The sequence below is a fragment of the Passer montanus genome, unplaced genomic scaffold, assembly GCF_014805655.1.
Source record: "Passer montanus isolate IOZ18808 unplaced genomic scaffold, ASM1480565v1 scaffold20, whole genome shotgun sequence".
NCBI lineage: Eukaryota > Metazoa > Chordata > Aves > Passeriformes > Passeridae > Passer > Passer montanus.
Genome location: NW_024366592.1, coordinates 4,508,307 through 4,529,877, shown reverse-complemented (window position 1 = coordinate 4,529,877; position 21,571 = coordinate 4,508,307). Strand labels below are relative to the sequence as shown.

The 21,571-nt window shown below is 44.8% G+C and overlaps 1 protein-coding gene across 6 annotated transcripts in view; it reads right to left on the bottom strand.

The window, feature by feature from the left end:
- WASHC1 (WASH complex subunit 1) overlaps nucleotides 1–11,356 on the bottom strand; it is a 37,311-nt gene extending 25,955 nt beyond the window's left edge. The window contains exons 1-2 of one of the 6 annotated variants that reach the window (XM_039708102.1): nucleotides 11,232–11,356; nucleotides 682–835 (exon numbers count right to left, since the gene is read on the bottom strand). In XM_039708102.1, the coding sequence (XP_039564036.1) occupies nucleotides 682–830 (149 nt within the window). In that variant the 5' untranslated portion in view covers nucleotides 831–835; nucleotides 11,232–11,356. Of the gene's footprint in view, nucleotides 1–681; nucleotides 836–5,384; nucleotides 5,394–10,531; nucleotides 10,599–10,640; nucleotides 10,659–10,834; nucleotides 10,913–10,936; nucleotides 10,994–11,231 lie in introns of those variants that run through there. The other 5 variants (XM_039708100.1, XM_039708101.1, XM_039708104.1 and 2 more) reach the window with 5 other exon arrangements.
- Between the last annotated feature and the right edge of the window lie 10,215 nt (nucleotides 11,357–21,571).

The following is a 21,571-nucleotide window of genomic DNA, read 5'->3' as shown; positions in this document are numbered from 1 at the left end:
AAAAAGGCACCAGTGACCTACCATCATTTGCAAGCAAATACTAGAATCTCTCTGATCTGCTATACAGACAGTCTTAAAGATCCAGTTCTAAAGATGATCATATGCAAGAGGTGCCAAGTCTGGACCAAATCCCTGAAGAGATGGACTTTGATGGATTATGATACTATGGCAAGAAACCCAGTCTTACTCAGGGCACAGAGCCCTTCCAACACACAAAAAGGGAAGTGTGAAACCAGAAGCCCAAAGAGAACAGTTTGTACATTGCAGAGATCAGAACAAAGAGACATTTTCTACCTCACTGCTTCAAGTACAATGACTCAAAAAGACACATCTTCAAGATACTCTAAATTACGATGCCTCCCCTTCAAAACATGAGCAAGAAGGAATAAGGGAATTACAGCAGAAGCAGTAATGCAATTTGTGGAATAAAAAATTAATAATTTTAAATTAATTAATAAAAAAGAATAACCAACAATCTCTGGCTAACGGCAGCCATTTCACATTGCTTAACTTTGACAGAGTCAAGTCTAATAAACTCAAAGTGCATCTGGTCTTTTTTCATCTTTTTTTGAACTTCCATTGTTTACCAACACAATGCTCTTTCCCCTTCACTGCTGCAACCTGACTCCAGCACTGTGTTTTGTAATGCTGAATGCTAAGCCCCCCAGGAGAGCACTTTACCTGTTGAAGATATCCCCTGACACCTTCTGCAGGTACTGAAGTGCATCTGCCACCTGCTGCACAGCCTCCTCCCTGCGCAGGTCTGGCTGGATCAGGGGCACTGAGTATGTCTGCCCTTCCAAAAAGTGCTTCTGGGCTACTGTGGCCATTGTACCTAAGGGAAAGAACAAATAGGTCATCACACATTAAACACACTGCCATTTTATCACAGCAGTTATTCAGGGACTTCTACTTTCTGCTCCACTAATTATTTTAGGAAAGCATTTGCAACAGAATTGGTAAGCTGAGGAGAAAGGCACAAGTAGTAAGGTTGAAATATTGGATTTTTAATACATTCAAGGCAGCTACAGTGAGCTGGACTCTCTTGCTTATCTGAATGTTTTTGGAAACCATAATTTTACTTAGCATGCTACTTAACAAATCTCTGCTCAGTATTGTGCTGAAAACAAAGACCAGAGTTAGAAGCAAAGTCGGTTCAGAGGGGCAATAAGACTCATCACAAATCACTCTGTCCCCTCCTCCCTTTCTTCAGTCTACGTGGATATATTTCAGGTCATCCAACCCTATTAGCAAAAGGCAGTATTTCATCTTGCTCGTCTGCTCCAAGAAACACAGCACCAGGCCCTTCCAAGAACAGAAGCCATGAAATCACAAGGCATGCACAGGCACACACCCCCCTGCTCCAAGCAGGTTAATAAGAGTTCTTCCATTCTGAGACTCCCAGGAGCTCTTTTTTGCTTCTGGACTGCATTTTCCCCTAGTAACTATCTTGAAAGAAGCTTCCTTATTTTAGAATCCTTTCACATCTCTAGCCTAACCAGTCACCAAAATGTTTCAGTTGTGTGCCACACTCCAGAGCTGTATGCACACTTTTGGAAGCAGCTGGGCCAGTACCACTGCTCTATAGCTCAGCCAGGAGAAGGTCACCCACCACCCATGTTTCCATCCTCAGCTTGGCTCACCTCTCCCTCAGCAATTCCCAAAAAGTTGGCCTCCCATGTCTTTACTCACAAAGATAACAAAAAACTTTCTGGGACTTGGAAGAACATAAAGAGAAAAAAATGCATTTCTCTGAGCACATTAAAAATTGCAATCTCACAAACACATTATTATTAGGACATGCTAAAGAATGAACAGAGTAGAGTATCTGTACAGTTTTCTAACCCAAACTCTACTGCTAGGTCTGCACAGCCCCCTCCAAACTTGTTTTCTCTGTCTCTTCTCATTCAGGCTGTAAAAACCAGCTTACAGGTGCTCATTACAGCGTTTCACCACACAGAGCTCTGTACAGCTGTATAAGAAAATATTCATTCAGCTGAGGAGAAGCAAAACAAAGCAGGATGAAAATCCAAGGTATCAGAAACAGATAGGGATATCTCAGGATGCACCACATTCCCTGTGTGGTACTTGGAAGTCTGCAGGAGCCAGTTCAGACAGCAATGCTGTGTGCAACCTGCATTCCTGGCTGCATGGCAGTGCAGGCTGAGAATGACACAGAAACACACCCCATACTGGAGAAATTCACTAATCAGGAGCCTGAAGAGAGACAGCCACCACATAAAAAACCAGTTTAATATGTGAAAATTAGAGGGGTCTTCACACATTCTTTCAATTCCATATCTTGCATCACAAAACAAAGAGGTAACAGATTAGACTTGCCTGCAGCCTTTTCTGTACATTTAAGAAACACCACCCTCTCCAAATGTTTCCTTTAAGATGATATCAGAATAGGGTAGAAAAGCTTTCTGCAAATGTGATGTGGCTGTTATTTAAGGGTATTCCCTTTGGATGGGAATTGTTTTGGGGTTTTTTTGGTGTGGGTGTTTAGCAATGAATCATATGAGATATAAGGGTATGTAGAAGCCTTTCCACAGTTAACAAATTTGCAAGATCAAGCCCAGCCATTAGAAAGCTGGCTCTGCTGCCAGTCTAGGAAGCCTAGACCTACTCTGTTTCATTTCATGCATCACTGGCAGCAAGACTCTATATCTGCACTCTTTAGCAGCAATGTTTGCACACTGATTAGTCTTCTTGACTGGGCCTACTCTGCAGACAGGAAATTATTATTTAGAGCTGTAAAGCATACAAGTTAATCTGAGATGAGTACAGCTAATTTTGAGACAGCAGTTTTTGATCTGCTGACCACAATCAAGCTTCAATATTTTTCCTTTCAGAGCTACTATTTGACTGTCACCATGGAATAAAGCAGCCAGATAACACAGCAAGGACGTGGTTATGAGCTACTCTGGCCCCAGCAGCAAAAGGAGTTTATAATCCTCCCTGCCACCAGTCAAAACTCTGCAGTTGCATCAGTGCTCCTGATGTTTGGGAAGCCTATTTTTAACTCAAATCAGTTCAATGACCCAATTTGCTGCAGCCAGATAAACAGCTGTAATTGTCCAGTCATGAAACATAGGGGGAAGCAGGGGCAAGAAGGAAACTTCTGAAACTTGTTTCATGATCAAAACCATTCCTGTGTAAAGGTAATCCTAAGAAAGCCAAGATTTTCACCTCCTGAGGCCAGATAAGACTATGCAGCCCCAATATGATCTCTCAGACTCTCACCTATCCCAATTCTCCTAGTGTCCTTCCCAAAACCAAGCTCAGTTCAGCTGCTGACTGCCAGATGCTCCCACATGGGAGCAGCACTTCTCTAGCTACTCCCAAAACATTTCTGTCCCTACAGACTCCTTCAGGTCCCACTGCTCCCTTGCAAAGAGAGGAGCACCCAGTGCTGGGCAAAGCAGGAAAATCCCTGGGTGCTCCTGCTCACACTGGCACAGTTTGTCTGCTGGTAAACATCACTTTCACAGGTTCTCCATGAAGACCCTCAAAGGAGCTTCAGAGTCTCACCTTTCCTAAAACAAACAGTGGAGAAATATGGCAGACTCTGGAAATTACTGCCAGAGACAGATACAAGAGACAATTCTTTCTGTGCAAGAGAACAAGTTGGAGAGCTATAGCAAGGAAGAGGGAAAAGAGCAATGACTAGACTTGGGCAAAATCCCATGCTACAGCTGCTATTTGTTACCTCCTAGGACCAAACTAAGTGGAGAAATAAGCCAGTTTTACAAACAATTTGAGTGAGGATCACCATGTGTTTAGAATAAAAAGAGAATTGCTTCACTTAGCAGAGACCACCAATAGGTCACACAAAGCAGAAGAAACAGCAACACAGAGCTATTTTTTTTTTTGTGATCAAAGAGGTTCTGGTAAAGAGCTGCAGCATCTGGGGGCTCCAGCCATTTTTTATTCAATTCTTTTTTCTATGTCAACTTTCATGATCAAGACAAATATGCTCTGGTGTTATATAACAACCTCATTTACCTTATTAAAGTGAAAACAAAGAGAAAAAGGTTGTTTTCTCACAGCACTGCCTGCTTCCAAGTGCTATGTTCTGAGCTGGAAGTTCTGACTAAAGCTACTGACTGCTTAGATTTGCACTTCTGCCTTAAGCTGTCTGTGCCTCTCACCTCAGGCAAGCTGGTCCAGAGCTCCCCAGGGCCAGTGGCTATTCCTGCACAGCACTCAAAGCTCTCCTCTCCCTCTCAGCTCCAACACACACTGGCAAGAGCTGGGAGAAACAGCAGGGGTGGGAAACAGAAGCAGTCTCCACCAGACTGGAAGACATAAACCAGGGCAGACACAGGCTGAGCACTCCAGGGTTTCCTGGCATTTGGAACCAACCACTGGGCTTACTCTTCACTCACCACAGCCAAGTCTGATGCTTGGAGGGACACGTGGAGCTCTGTCCCAGGAAAAGAAAGTATATCATTCACTGCTCTGGATAGGTAGAGAAGTTCCACCTGCTTTCCTCACCTCTCTCCGTAAGAATAAAACTTCTCATGTTAAGGCAAGCCCAAAAGAACTTGTTACAGAGCAAACAGAGTTTGTGAAAGAAGCAACACTTCCCTAAGTTCTTTAGAAAATACTGCCCTGTGGAGGATTGACTGCTGGGATGATTATCTAAAAATAAAACAACCCCACAACCTTAAAATATTTTAGTTTTTCAAAGGAACATAAACAAAGGCAATATTTAAAAAATAGCATGGCTGCCCTTAACACAGGCAGAATGTAAAGCTGCATACAAGCACTTATGAGATGTGTACTTTGCTGTGAAAATAAAGGGAGAATAAGGTAAACCATCAACAATACCTGCTTCCTTAACATGTTTCAAGAAGCTAAAAAGAGCAGGCTCAGGGGAGAAGAGGGATGAAATACTTTGAAAAAATCAGTGTGTATACTTCAAAGCTACAATGGCTGCTTTAGCAATTACTGTGCTGCTGCTTCTGTTATTGCACTGGAAAGGCAGCAAGAACTAGAAGCCTTTAACTCCCACAGGAACATCTAACCCTATATCTCTCTTTTGTAGCATCCTAAGAAAAGATCAGTGCCTTGGGGTCACCTGTGAGGACACAGGGATCAGCAACATGCAATAAAACACATCTGCATATCCCTCACCACCACTCCACTACCACAGTATGGTTCCAAAGTGGGAACAGACCAAACCACAAATGAAGCACAGTTTAAGATCAAACACGCTCAAAAGATGGAGTAGACAGGCTCTGGGCACAGCTTATCACAAAGTGCTGTCTCCTCTGACAGAGAAAAGTCACATCCATAACTTGGTTAACCATGAGAAGTCACCCCAAATTCTTCCCTGAGAGTAATTTCTTACCTGTAATACTTTCTACCATGTTTACCTGGACACACATTTTCCCATGGTCAAATCTGCTGGCATATTCAAGTCATACCTTGATTGTTCTGGAGGTTTGCCTAGAGGCTATCCCAACAAAATATCAGAATTAAATACTCTAAGGAAAAAATAATAACAATATAAAAAATTAATTATAACACCTTGCCCTCCACAGATAAAGCACACGCCTGTGAATTTACCAGCTGCAAAACCAGAGAACAGTATTTTAAAAAGAGACTTGAAAAGCCAGAAAAGCAAAACATACCATTGCATATGGAATGCTGCTGAGGGCAGGATAAGGCAGTGTGTGCACACACACTCACACAGATGTAGACACTGAAACAAAAGCTAGAAATTGCTCAAATGCAGCACAGGAGCCTACATACAAGTCTATTATTATGCAACAAGCAATCATTCTGCCCTGTGCTGACATTCATGGCAGGGGATGACATTTAGTCCTCCAGCAGAGCACACAAGAGGTAACTCCCCTGGATAGGCCAGCAGGATGCATTTCCAGCAGTGAGATGAGAGGTTCACCACAGTCCCTGCACTAATCCAACTTTACCCTTTTTTTGGGGAAAAAAGGTGGGGGCAGGAGAAAAGCACTTTGGTAAGTTAAGAGGATGAAAGGTCTATTTATATTTTTTTAATTAACCATCTTCTACAATGTTATTAAGCAGCAATCAAAGATGCAGATGCTACTGATTTGATTGGCAAGAAGTACACTGTGCTGTATGTTAAGGACCTCTGCCCCTATAAATAGGTCTAATCACCATCTCAAGGCTGGGAGGCAGTGATGAAAGAAAGCATTAATGAGACTCTAATTAGCAGCAGGCTGTACTCCACCAGGGTGCTCATGTTACTAGATGTCTCTCTTAGCACCCTCAAACTGCTTTGTGGATGTTACTGCTTTGGTCTGAAGACCTCTAGTAGCTACTTTAGACAAGAATGGGGTTTCTCCGTCTTTGGAGTGCTTGGCATCAGCTGTAATTTTGCCTCCCAATGCTATTTCTGGAACTGAATTACTCTGTCCATTCCAGCTGTCCCATCCTGCTCACTATCAAGGAGGGAATTAAACAGAGGAGCTGGAGTTCCCTTGCCACAGAAACTGGCAACAGGAGCAGGAAAGTGAAAAACTTGAGCAGGCATCATCCTCCCGCCCTCTCAGCAGCAGGAGCACACCACGGCCAATCCACATCACAAGGTTACTTTAGCCACAGCTGTAAAAGCCAGTTCTGCTCCTCTCCTCCAGCTTTGGAGGATACTTGCTCAACCTTTCAGCCTATCCTTGCAGTACAGCGCTACCTCAGAAGAACTCCAGCAGCAAAAACTCCATGCAGAAAATAAATCCTACAGGCATCTCCTGCTCCCACAAGTGCTCATTGATATGGGATGTCCTGAGCAGCCAAACCCTCTTCAAAAGGAGCCAGCCTCACATCTCACCATGGCCCTGCAGAAGCCACAGAGCACTGAGGCACCTGACAGTCAGCAGGACTACCTGAAGAAAAGCACTGGGCTGTCAAAACTCTGCTTCTGAAAGCAGGAGCCCAGCATTTAGGGCACCTCCTTCTCAAGAAGCCAGAGCCTGTTAAAAACACCTTTGGCTCAGACCCTTTGCTTTGAAAGAAAGAGCTGTGGCAGCCACTATAGGTGAAATCTGGAGAATCCCCCTTACCCAAAAAACTACTCAGAGCCACTTGGATTTGTTGGTTTGTCACTACTGGCGTATTCCACTTAGGCTTAAGAGAAAGAACCAAAATTTGAGATCTCAGAGCCCAGCTTTACAACAGCACGTGGCAACTCCTTGGCAAAATACATGATATTTAAAGATGGATTAGACACAACAAATTACACTGACTCTCCAGAATGATGGAGAGAATGCTATTATTTTTTTTTTTAAGAGAATCTGAAAAGTAGAGACTTAAAAGAATTTAGAGGAGCACTTCAATCCTGCCAGCTCCATAAGCTAAGAGCCCCTCTAAGCCACTACTATCTTCAGGAGAATCTTTCCCCTCAACACAGAGCTCTGTTTGTGAAGCACAGGCAGCCTCCCTCCCTGCATCACCTTGCTGAGAAAGCCCTGTCCTCTAAGCACAGGCTGAAATTCATTTCCTCCAGCTGCATACACAAAGCTCGTTTTGACAGACAGATGTTGATATCTACAGTTAATCAGATAATCCCCTCTGGGGCTGCCACCTGTGGCTCTCATCAGTGATGGAGACAAACAGCAATGAACAATTGAGCTGATTCCAGGGCAGCACATACAACTGACCACAAACACTCTGCTAATTGCCTGCCTTCCCCTCCCATCACCATTTATTACAGAGGAAGCCTAAACTAACAGCTCAGCTACACCTACTCTACAAACATCAAAACTAAAGTTGAGAATCCCATCCCAAACGTCCAGCCACAGCTCCTTCTTTGACTTCCTAAATGGAGGCACTTCGGTTTTGTGTGCCTGAAGCACACAGAAGACACTGGCTATGCAGAGACCTCTAGAGAGCCATTTCTCTGCAATAAGTTCTCTTAAACATTGGAATTCCAAAACCAGGCCAACCAGGATGCTGCTGTAGAGCTTCCTGCAGAATGTCTGGAGCTTCTCACTCTCACTACCACACCACAGCATACTTACTTCCAGAAACACACCGTGTCAAAAAAAAGACAAAAAAAACACCACCTAGTTTTGCCAGCTCCACCCTGGTGCAGAGGGACCCCAGCTGCAGATCCAAGCACTGCCACAAACCACACCTTGCAGTGTCCTGGTTTTCAGCCCCACATTCAGTGCCCTCTGCTCCAAGGTTCTGGGGGTTTACAGCCCCCGGGCTCCACATGCAGCATTACAACAAAGCCTTAGACATTCAGCTAAGGAAACAAGTAAATCAAACTAGCAACCAGATCAGTTCCTGCCTGCTTTATACATTCAAAAGCAAAGGCAATGCTTGCATTTCTAGAAGATGGCAGGAGGGGAACTCGCTAAATAAGGAATGTCTTCAAGTCTGTTCACATTTGCTAGAAGGAATATCCCTGCAGAGTGGCCTGATTGACAGGAGCTGATGAAAAGCTGGGTCAAAAAAATGACACCTGGATGAACTATTTTCTGGGAAAGGTTATCTCGTGAGGGAGTCTAAGCAGAGCTGATTAGCTACAGAAATTGCTTTTCTGAGTGATAAAAATGACTCTCTTCAATCTCTTAGACCACAGCCATGGGAAACATAACAATTTCAGACATAATCCTCTTCTTCCTCTGCACATTACCTTTAATCTAAAAAAAAAAAGTTATAAAAAAAAATCTGCCTTGCTTTCAGGATTACCTCAATACTATTTTTCCCCAGTGCTCAATTCCAACCCTTCCCTCTCACTCCCCAAGCCGAGCTTGCTGTGAGCACAGTCCCTGGTATTCCCAGAAGCCAGACTGCAGAGCAGCTCCCAGCAATTATCTGCTTTCAGCTTTCTGGCCCAAGAACCCCTGAGCTGAGAGAACAGCACTTTGTATCTGAAGGGATGAAGATTTAGAACTCAGTTTAAATATCTGGAGTGACAGCAGAAGGACAGATGCTAAGAACAGCAGCCTGTGCTGCTCCAGGCATACCTCAGGCACCCTTCTGCCTCAGGGCTCCGAGGTGTGGCTGTTCCCCCCATTCAGGGCATCCCAGGAATGCAGAGACATAGCAGGCAGCTGCTACATCCCAGCTTTACTACTCAGACAAGACAAACATAACAAAGTATCAGGAGAACTCATCAGCCAACCTTCCTGAAATAAAGCCTAAGCAAGGGCAAGCTGGCTGGAGGACCTCTGATTCCCAGGAAAGTGTCATGCAGAGAAGTCTCTACAAGGACATGCCACAGCCACTTTGCTTCCAGGCCCTGCCTCTGGCAGGAGCAGCGCTGCTCCCCTTCCTTTCACTGCTCCAGGAAGGCTCTGCATTCCAGGGAACTGCCAAGGAACGGGGCAGCTCTGACTTCACCCTCCAGGATGGGTGAGCCCAGCCTGCACATCACAGCCAGCAGCACCCACCATAAACCTCCATGAAATAAGAGGGCATTCCAAGCAAACTGCCAGCTCAGTTTGCCTCAATCCGTGGAATGCCACAAGCACATCCAGCCTTATCCCACCCTGCTTGCTGGGAGCTGCACTGTGACTGGCACAGAGTCAAGAGTTAGCCTCCTCTGCACAGGGATAACGAGGCTCCCCTTTGAAAGAGGTCTTTGGGAAAATCCAGGTGCTGTTCAACCATTCCATTTCCAAACCACATTTAATAACCAAAAAGAAAAGGATAAAAAAACCCCAAAAGACAAACAAACAAAAAGGAGGGGGGACCTTATCACAGGATTTCCTGCTGCTTACTAAAATAAACACTATCAATGACCACCACTGCTGGATGTGAACTCACAACGTTCCCTACATCCATCAGCACCCTTTCTTCACGTGCACAGCTAGGTCTAGCAGTCCTAGGTCTCCTTATTGCTGGCCAACTCATCCTTCACTTTGAACACAGAAAAAGATTATTCCAATAACTGCATCAGCAATTTGGGTTCACTTGCAAACACTGACAATATGATTTTATTTGACAAATCATTACAAGCAGCACAACCACTAGCCTGGGAATAGTACAAAGTACTACAAATAGTACAACTGCTTGGAACAGTACAGAACACTCAAACCCCACCACAAGCCATCTTTCTGAGGAAAAATCACATAACACACAGCACAGAGCCCCGTGTCTCTCTCAGACACTTTCTCTTTTTTGTTCCTCCCTTCAGGCTGCAGCATCTCCCGTCTGTCCCTACAGGGTACCTGCTCTACATGGAAAAGAGGCATTGCCCTTGCAGTCCTGTATGTCACAGCCAACTCGAGAGTTCCATGCTCCATGCCTGCCTGGCAGATCTCCCAGTCCGTGTCATGGCTCAGCACCAAGACACCAGGCAACAAGCACAGAATGGCTCAGGTTGGAAGGGACCTCCGTGGGTCATCTGGTCCCACGCCCTGCTCAAGCTGTCATCCTCGGGCACCTGGCACAGGAACGCACCCAAATGGTCCTTGAATATCCAGTGGGGGAGACCCCACAACCTGTCTGGAAAATGTTTTTTCTAGTCTGAACAGAGCCAGCTCCCTCAGGCTGCCCTCACAAGAGAGAGCTCCAATCCCTTAACCACCTCTGTCGCTGCCTGCTGCAGCTCCGTGTGCCACACGCCCTGAGGAGCCCATAGCCGGGCACAGCGCTCCCGCACCAGCACCGCAGAGGGGCAGGGCCACCGCCCCGACCTGCCGGCACCGCTGCTCCCGGAGCACCCGGGAAAAGCGCCACGAGCCGCTTCCCAGCGCTGCCGTCCCTCCCTCACAGGCGCTGCCGAGCTCTCCCGCCCGGCAGCTGAGGGGGGCTCCCAGACGCCACAGGCCGCAGCCCCTGCACAGCCCCTGGCGGAGGCCCGGCTCGGGCCCGGCGGGAGGGCACCCACCGCAGCCAGGGCCGGTCCCGGTGCTGTTCCCGGAGCTGCTCCCGGCCCTCCCGGGGCTCTGAGGGGCCCGGGCCCGGCCCCGCCCCCGCGCGCGCTCCTCACCTGCCGCCCGCGGCCCCGCGCCGCTTCCGCCCTCACGCGCGCGTCACTTCCGCCCGGCCGGGCGCCCCCGCGGGCCCGGCGCCAGGGGAAGCCGGGAATGGCGGGAGGGCTCGGCCGGGGCTGCCCCGGCACCGCCCTGGCACCGCCCTGGCAGCTCCGGGACAGGCCCGCAATCACACCGAGCGCATTGTCCAAACACTCCCTGAGCCCTGCAGGCTGTGCTGTGCCCGCTGCCCCGGGGAGCTGTTCAGTGCCCAAACACCCTCTGGGGAAAAGCCTTTTTATAATATCCAGCCTGAACTCCACCAGCTTCAGGCCGTCCCCTCGGGTTCTGTCACTGTCACCACACAGAGATCAGTGCCTGTCGCTCTGTTCCCCTCTCGGGAAAGCTGAACACCCCTGTGGGGTCTCCCTGGTCTCCTCCAGCCGAGCAGAGCCGGCGCCCTCGGCTGCTCCTCAGGGGCCGGCTCCAGAGCCCTCGGCTGCTCCTCACAGGGTGGGCTCCAGAGCCCTCGGCTGCTCCTCAGGGGTTGACTCCAGAGCCCTCGGCTGCTCCTCAGGGGTTGACTCCAGAGCCCTCGGTGCTCCTCACAGGGTTGGCTCCAGAGCCCCCACCTCCTCCCGGCCCGGCTTTGGACACTCCAACAGCTCCAGCCCCACCTCCGCCCCTGGCTGCTTTGCTTCGGCATCATCTGGTACAGAGCATGGCGAGCAAAAGGGGGAATCTCTGCCTCACGCTCCTCTCCGCTGCCCAGGTTTAGAGCCGGGCAATTTACAAGCGGATTTAACAAATACAGGATTTTCAACAATGTTGCACTAGTTTGTTACCGTGTTGCTTCCACGCTTCCCTTTGTGCACGCATTCCAGTGAGCAAGGTCTCCCAGCACAAGCGCTCATGAAAAATGAATTGTGAGAGCGCATCTGCAAACATGAAACCCACACTTTAAAGGGCTGCGTGCTGCACACGACAGAGGCATTTGAATGCTTTTCCACTTCAGGATCAGAAACAATTTCTCAAAACTTATGTAAACAGTTGCAACTTCACGCCATTTGAATAGCAAATACCAGCTTTTGGACGCACCAGGGAACACTTGTGATTGATATGTAGCATTAAAAGCGGCGCACAGGGGAAAAAAATAAGGCAAGCCTCTTCAAACAGGGAATGCACTTGAAGACATCAGCACCCACTCGTGCATACTAGCTCAGGGAAAAGGGTAAACTCATTACACAAATTACCTGTTGCAGATTGTTTGCTCGGTTCCACTTCCCTGGCAGTGGGAGGTGCAGACTGAAGGGGGGCAGTGATGCTGGACCCAGTGGAGTTGCAGAGGGGATCAGTAGCCAGCAGCAGTTTCCATTTTCAGAGCCTGCAGGAGGTACAGTTCCTGCCTTTGTGATGTTTTAATGATGGGCCTGGTAAGACCCATAAGTATGGAAAGCATGAGGGCAAAAGGCCTGAGCACTAAGGACCAGGATAGGAGCTATTGAAACTCTCTGTGAGGAATGGAAAATGCTGCCAAAAACTCAAAGCAGATTTTAAAAAAAATCAGATCCGAGTCTGAGCAAGGAGCGTGTGTGTGGGTGTCAGGACCTGTCAAAAATAAAATGGGGAAGCGGATGTAAGAAGCAACAATCCAACCTATTCTTATCCATTTTTATTTATATACTGCTGACAGAAAGCCCGCCAAATGCTTTTTGCTGCTTGGTGAAATCCAGTTCAAACCATCTGCAAAGTTCAAGAGGTGATGGCAGGCTGACACAGCCCCCTCCCGTGCCCCCCTCACAACCTGAGGAACAGGAGCCAGCAGGTTTGAAAAATCCATCATTAAAGGACAAAAAGAGAGCTAAGAGAGAGAGAGAAAAGGAAGACTGGGTCTTGGGCTGGGCGGGCAGAGCAGCAGGGGCACAGCAATCCTAGGTGGGCAGCAATAGCAGGGCAGCACTGGGTACAGCACTGGGAAGATCCTGGTGCTGGGCTGTAAATGGCTGTGAACTCCTGGGTGATGTTGTCGTAGATCAGACTTCTTTCCTGTGCAGAAAGGTCTGCCTGACCAGGCACAAGCAGGTGTGGGCAACAGCACAGAAAGAGTCTGGAGGCAAATCAGGAGAGCAGCCTCTTGTCACAGTGTTTAGTTCAAGTGCAAAGGCACCAGTCTGCATCCAGCTGCGTGGCTTGGCTCATTCCCAGCCTCTGGAATACTGCACACAGTTTCTTCTCTCTCCAGAAAAATGTTTACTGGGTACATTTCATAACTTTCACTGGCTCTTTTTGGTGGTCCTGAGGACAGGACCCTTTTAGTTCACCAAGGACCACTCTCAGGGATCTGACTGGCACCCATGACCACCAAGCTCACACTGCACTACCTTGCATTGGCAATTCCAGCCAACAAAAAGTCACACACAGTATCTTTCTCCTGCATTAAAAAGAGACTACTGTCTAGAGTCTTCTTCTGTCTGTTAGCTTTTCCATCACTACAATATTCAAGTGTTTCCACCCTGTCCAGAACTCTTGCATAAAAGCATTTTTTTTCCTGTAGGCTAGACCCATTGCAATTATCTATGCACAAACTGATCACTCATCTATGGTGTCACAGCCACACATTTGTGAGCAGCAGCCAACACCTTTAGATTCACATTGTATTTGAAATAATTTTCACATTTCTGAAGCTGCATTTTCCCACCAAAGCGCTATTTCTGAAGTAATTAAAAAAAAAAAGGCAAACCAAAACACTCAACCTTCAAAACATTAAATTAACTTGCTCTTTCTCTTGTTATCTTTCACTGAGCAAAGTCACCTTGGGCAGGTAATTAGTGTCTCACTTTTCTTGCTAGAAAAAGGGAAACAATAATATTTTTCCATCTTTAATATTTTTAGGATGGAAAGCGTTGCTGCTTAATATTTATTATTATGCTTTATACCAAAACTTAGTAACATAAAACTCAGAACCTGAAGGCAAAATATAAAAAGCAAAGGTGAGTTGACTACAGAATGCTGCTGTGGTTGTGTTTTGAAGGTGCTGGAAATGCTTGCAGTCTGTTGAACAGCATTTGTCAAACACTCAGGCAGAACTGTCTGCGTTGCTTTTGCACAAGGTCAGAACACAATTCAGCTCTTTGCTGCAGACATCCCTCTTGTTTTGGGGCTTTTCAGATCTGAGGGATGTTTTGCTATTGCAGTTGGATGTAGGGTCGAACTCACCTAACCTTTAGAATTGTTTGGAGCTCAGATTTTGCTTCGGGTCTGACTCTAATGCTCTGCTTGCAGCGTCTCCTCAGAAGAACAGGCAGGAAGGAAATCTGTCCCTTGTTCTGTGTCTGGTGACAATTAGCACCTCGTCTGTGTGCACACTAACGATCGGTATACGCTCACAAGATGTTGAAACGAGACAAAACTAAACAGTGTTTTGTCATTTGGGAGTGAAAAGTAAAAGGCAAAGTACCTTTATTTCCCCATGGCATATGGATGCTCTAACTAGAACATGAATACCTGTATTAGCTCTGAGGTGTTCTTACTGCAGAGGGATAAAACAAGGGCCAAGGAGAGCCCCTTTTCCTTTTGCTCAAGATTTCTTCTGACTCAGGGATCTGGAGACACTTTTCCCACACACTTCCTCCCAGACATGTGGCTCTCCTAGAAGCCTTTCCTTTCTTCTCCTAGAAGTGGGGCTTTGGGGTAAAATGCAGTGGAATGGAACAAACTAGACCTTAGAAGTACCATACCTGTACCCCTTCTCAACCATTCTACACTTTCTCTGCTATCATCCAAGCCTACTGCTCAGCCCTGGAGTCACAACTTTAAACATCACTCACCAGCATCACATTACCTATTCCCTATCAGTGCCAGAGCCCTTCTGGTGCCCTGTGCCTGCACTGCCCATCAGACTGTAAGTTCTGCAGGGCACAGTGTGCCACAGTGTGTCCCACAGGGCTCAGGCTGAAGCACTCAGGCAAGGCTGGGAACAGCTGCCCCCCTAATAAACAATAAAAATTCAGCTTCCTCAGTGCACACATGAGTACAAAATTACTCTTGTATTACTGGCACCTCTTTGTATGACTGCACTGAACCATTGTCTCTGATGCACCTTGAACTGATTGGTGAGGAAAAGCTGGATTGCAAAGTTCTCTGTCCTAAGTGTCACTGGGAAGACTGAGCTGTGAACTTCAAAGTGCCATTCTTCACAATGCATCCACACAATTTTGCATGCTCACCATAATAATCTTTGTTGACTTAAAAAACCCCCCACGTTTCTGAAGTAAAGGTGTATCAGTGAAACAACAGTAAAAAAAATCGACCACAAAGAGTAGAAAGTCCCTGGACAGGAGCACAGATGAGGACAGTGTTCCATGCACATCCTTTTACTCTCTGGCTCCTTTCCACCCCGCCAGAGCACCCCCAGCCCTGAGAGTCCTGAGTGGGGCTGACCCTGCTGCCCACGTGAGATGTGTGGGAGCACAGCTCAGCACTGTGGCTGCAGGCTAATGCTTTTATTTCTGTAATGTGTACTCCTAGGAGCATGGTAACAGGAGGTAGGGATCAAATCCATTCTTCTTGCATAACTGAACAGAGCATTCCCACCAGGCTACCTGGCAAGAGATCAAACCTCCCATACCAGGCCTTTATGAAAAAATAAATGAAAGACAGAAATATTAAGAACAGCCATGACTAAGAGAAAAGCAACAGGTATTCTAAAGCCATCCATTTAGCCCTGCTCCCAACAGGCCCAAATTACTTGTTTACCATTAAAGTTGACACATACAAGCCTCACAGAATCTGCAACACTCTATTACACCCTCACATCCTGTAACAACATGCACGCAGTCCCATGCTCACATTCTGTACCACTGAGCTATTTGCCATCCAGTCCTGGCTCCCATTTGGTTTTCAGGGCTCTCCAAAGCTTCTCCCCTTTGCTGCAGCCACGAGCCCCATTGCTGGCTGTCCTTCTGCTGCCATAACAAAGTCAGGAGTTGTCATGAATTCAGTAATTGCCCCCTGCCACGTGAAGAGGGCACAAACCCGGGGAGGAAGGAGCCAGCTACAACTCCCAGCTAGAATGAGAGTGAGTCATTGTGAAGATCGCTCTTCTTTTGATTCTGACATCCATTAAGTTTATTTAGAACAGTGTGGGTGCTAAATATTAGATGTTGCTTCCAAAAAAATTGAAGATTGATTTTTTTTTTTATTATCTTGAAAGTCTCCAATAAAAATCAGCTCTCTGATTAAAATTCACTGCACTCCCTCCCTAGCTTTGGACTTTTTTTTTTTTTGTTTCATTCTTAATTCTTCTGGACTTTTAATTCCTAAAAGGAGAAGAAAAAAAGATGGATTTCTCAAAAACATTTCTTCCTTTTTTTATAAAAATAGCTCTTTTAAAAATTTGTATTTTTCAAATCACATATATTTAAACTAGGAACTTTAATAGTATTTTATCAGTTTTCAACATTAGCTTCAATGTTTTTAAATGTACATTTTAATGATCCAATACATAAGTCATTGCTGGATACAAATTAGGGGATTTCTGAATATATTTGAAAAGGTAATAAAAAGGGAAGCATGAAAAGAGGTGCAAGATCCGACATTAAAGATTAGGACTAAAAGGAACTGGAGATAAAGAGGGTCTATTAAAAGCCTACTGAAAATATTAGTGTGTATTAAGACATTCTGACAAATGCTTGCCTGAATACTGACAGCAGGACACTCAAATCATTTTAGGACAGTCTGTTTCCAAGCAGAATAATGAGAGGTAAAAGCAAGGGGGAAAAAAAAAGAAAAACCAAGCCTTTGGCAAATAATTCATTTTCATTATTGTCACCATCAATTAGGACTCAGTCCTGCACCATTTAATTGTACTTTTGACATTGCCTCCTAAAAACATATTTCAGAAAATTAAGTAATATGTGATTGGGAAAAATTTGCACTTAAATGAAATTTGCACTTGAATAAAAGTTTGATCCTGCAGACTTAGTTTCAAGCTGGAAACAATTTTTCATCTTTTCAGAAATAAAAACTAAATAACAGAATCAATATTCCCTGGGAATAAGACTCACACCTGTGAGAAGTTCATCCAAACTCCTTGCTGTCAATAGCTAGCTCCTGTTTTAGGATTTAAGGGGATGTTAAAATTGGTTGGTTTGTGCAAATAATTAATTATTTGATTTAGATGTTGAACCAAAAAATTAAACTCTGTTTTTTCTCCAAAGACATCCCCAAAACATCGTTTTCAGTGTATTTGTTAAATAACAAAATTTAATCGTTTCAAGGTAAGTTATTTCCTATTTTTTGGTTGGAACCAACACCAGTTCTGTAGCCTTTTCTTCCAGATATGTGCAATAAAAGCAAAGGACTAGATTCACAGAAGAGCCTAGGCATTACATTCAGAGATTTTTTCCAGTTTCTACTCAAATGGAAATTTAGTGAAAACTCAAAATTCCTACCTGAAATATTTTCTTTCCGAATGAGAAGTGAAATACATGTTAACATTTCCAATGAAACTATTAGTTTTGCATTTCAATCTTTCAGATGCTTTGTATTGCTCTTCAGTACCCACATCAAGATTACTATATGAGCCTATTATAATATTTTACATCAAAGCTTACTATATGAGGCTATTATAATATTTCACATCAAAGCTTCCTGTGTGAGGCTATTATAATTCCTCTGTGCTGCAGGCCAAATGTCCTGGTGGTCCTTAAAATTATTCCATATTAACTGCCTTGTAATAGCTGTATGCCAAGGTGCCATGTTAATTCCACAGGATTTTTCTCTAGAAACATGGTGGGTTTTTTGCATTTGTGTTATAACATCAGATCCCTACTTAATTCTAAGACCTACAGATGTAATTTTTCTTTTCATTTACAGAGCAGTAGGATACATATCTCCCACTTCAGCCTTTCCCACATTTTCTTTTCATTTACAGAGCAGTAGGATACATATCTCCCACTTCAGCCTTTAATTCCCCTTTCCTTTTAGAGTGATGTAGAGGCCAAAATAATAGTGTGCAACACAACACATATTTTAACAGCATTTTCTCATTGTTTCATAATAAAACCAGTGCATTTGTTTAGTAAGTACTTCTATTAGTATTTCTATATGCCAGTAAAACAGCATAGCTCATTTTTAAAAAAGAAGTAGCAGAGCTAAGCATCTATAGATTACTCCAGGCTTAAATTTTTTCCTGTTCCTGGGAAAAGACAAAAAAGGCCCAACAAAATGTAGTCCTCATTGTTTTAAATCTCAAAAATATTCAGTGAGTGCATCCCCAATTCACAAATAATTTTTCATTGTTCAGTTTGACAAATAAACAATTCATGACTACATTCATTTTATCATGGCCTTAAGTTGCAGGTGAGCACATCCACTAAAATGAGGCAGGAGCCAAGGATTTTCCTCAGGAAGACGGGGGCACAGCCGAGCTCCTCACCTCCCAGCTCAGGCTGAGCTTCAGTCAACAACAAAAGACTTGTTCTCAGAACTACACACAATGTGAATGTGACCTTGAATTTCTCACCGAGTCCTGAGCTTCAGGGTTGAGCCCAGAAATGCTGTAGGTTTGTGTGAGGAGGCCTCTTTGTCTATTTTTATCCAGGGATTTTGCTGCCAGGCAGAGGTGCTGAGCTGGATTGCTGAAGCCAGGCTGCCTGCTGCCCTGAACAGTGAGACAGCAGCCGTGCCCTCTGCCTGCAAAGCCTTGGGGCACTCCTGCCTTGGACTCGGGTGCTTGTGGACGTGGCCACACGTGTGTGGAGCAGGGACTTGACCTTTCTGGCATGCAGGGAAATGGGTAAAGCACAGAGACGGCCATAACAAGCCAGTGCAACAGCATTAGGAGCAAGAATCTGGCTTGTAAGGAAGAGTTAAAGGGTTCAGGACCTTCACAGAACATCTGTTACAGGGGAGCAAGAATATCTGAAAGGATCCAATCATATAAACATAAGGAAGACAGTATTTTTGAGTGTACCTCGAAATGAGTATGTAGGACTTATCACAATGAAGATAAAAATATAAACCAGCTACAAGAATATCCCTTAAAATTTAAATAGGTCTAGTATTGGTGGCACTATATTTAGAGGACAGTTGGGGCAGCATCTACCTCTTATTATCTGACTGGGATTTACAGTTGAGAGGTCCTGACTTTAATTTGGGCTTAATTCACAGAATCACAGAATGGCCTGGGTTGATAGGACCTCTAGAGAACATCTAGCCCAACTTCCCTGCTAAAGCAGGTTGCACAGGATCACATCAAGCTGGGTTTTGAATATCCCCAGAGGAGACTCCACAGCCTTTCTGGACATCCTGTAGCAGTGCTCTGTCACTCTCAGAGTAGATAAGTTTTTCCTCATAGTCAGAGAGAATTTCCTGTATTTCTGTTTGTGCCCTGTGCCTCTTTGTTGCTGTGCACCTCTGAGGAGAGTCTGGCCCCATCCTCTTGACTGTATTCCTGACAGTCATGCAAATGGTGGCACAACATTCTACCTTGACTTTTTCATTGCAGAGCAGTCCACCTGGACCAGCACTAGCAATAGTTTTGCTCCTTTTCCTCTTTGGAAATCCAACCAGGACAGGCAGACTATCACATTAAGAGTTCCTCCATTCCCCCCTTTGAATACAGGCAGCAGGACACACCATTACCTTCACAGAAGGGAAGGAAACACAAAAAAATTAATGCCAAGCCCAACATTGTTTCAGTCACATTTGGTATTTTATAGGCCTGATTTGTTCAGTTTAGTATAGTACTGTTTATGTCCTGAAATCTATGGTCTGAAACACAGGAATGCATGTTATAGAAGAATCCTCCCCGCTGCAGAATCTCAGCCTCTCCATATCCAGGAGCTCAGGACAACATGACAAACTAATGCCAGGTTTGCATTAAGAACAACTGGTTTTATTTAAGTCCTCCTGAAAATTAATTTTGGTCTTTTAAAACTAACTGTATCCATTTCCCAAGCAGAGCTAAAAAATAAATATGATTTTTTTTTAATGATATCAAAAGTCAGCCCATCTCAATAAAGAGTTACCTGCATCTGAAAGACTGGCAGAAGGAGGTAAGAGGAAGTTGGCAGCTGATGCTTCAGCTAGACAGACTTTTGTGCTTGGTTTGAACTCACTGATTTCAAAATGAGGCCTCATGCACCTGCTTGCCTGGAGCAGCTTATAGGATTGGGGTCAGAACTGCAGCTACCAGGGAAGCCTCTCCCTCAACGCTGCCTCCAGTTTTTTCTTACCACTGTCATACTTATATCATGTCTAGCAGAACTAATGCAGCCTGATCTCTCTAAACTATATCATACTAGTGGAAGAAAAAAACAATGCTTCTCTGCCCTCTCTGCTGTACTCTCTTTTTATTTATTATTATTGTTACTCTTGTTTGGTTTTATTTTTTTTAAATGATGACTCTGTGAGAATGCCAGATTTATTTTGGCAGATATGGCTGCTAATTCATACCTACTATCACTGAGAGACATGATCTGAATTTGTGATGTCTCTCTATTTATAATCCATTTGTTATCTTAATAAATATTTGTGATTTGTTTATCTGACACAGATGACATGTTTATTATTACAAATAAGCTTCTTGGTCATGATTCACATTGGTCTCTATTATTTTGGACTGTTTTCATTTATCTGTAGGCAGCTCATTCTGGTTTATATATTCTGTCACAGTTGGTTGTGTTTTGCCTTTTTGTGCTGATCTCTGTATAAAAAAACCCCAAAATATCACATAAAGTTAAAACCCAATGAGAATGTGTCCAAAATCACCACTCTATGACATCCATCCAGCAGTAATTTCAGTGTCAAACAGAGTACAAACCTGAACAGATGGGAAGCTTTTAAACAAATCATCACTTAAGTCATCAGCAAATAGCTCTGACTCCTTTAGGATCCAGACCTGTATGCTCTTCAAGTCTTACAAAATGGACTTCAACCCAGCTTCCAAGTCCTGACCCTTCCTTTTGACTGTATTCAGCACGTCTTTATAACAAATATTCAGCCATTCTCTTCAGCTTACTGAGAGCCCTTAGGTACCTTTCTACCTCTTTGTGCACATTCACTTTTCTTCCACAACTTCCACACCAGTCCTGCCTGCAGACCAAACCTCAGCCTTCTCCTTGCCTCAGTTCTGCCCAGCACAGTGACTGACAGCCTCAGTCCCTGCCTTGTATCACTTTCCCTGTGTGTCATGCTGCCCAATCCACACCAGTTTTTGTTCCCCACCATGCAGCCACTGTTACTGCTTGTGGCTCCTTAGCCCTCCCTCCCTCCAGGGACAAGACCCTTTGTCCTTTGCCATTTCTTTCTTTCCCAAGGTGAGCAATGCAGAGAGTGCTGCAGAGGGAATGAGTAACTGAACTGTTATCTCTCCAATGGATGGAACGACAAAGCAGTGTTGCTGCGAGCTGTGGGGATTGTTTTCTTCACTTCATCTTTTAAAAATGAGTGTAGTGCTGTTTTAGGAGACACTTCTGCTCACTATCTGAAAAGATCTGCTAGGCTGCTCTTACTTGAGAGGTGTACAAATAAGGTAGCCAGAAAATCAGTGGAGAATTTCTCTCTGGACAAGGTAAATATTGTGCGTTTTCAGCTGCTTGCCTTATCATCAAATTGGCTTCAACTATTGCCAAAATTCCATCACTTGT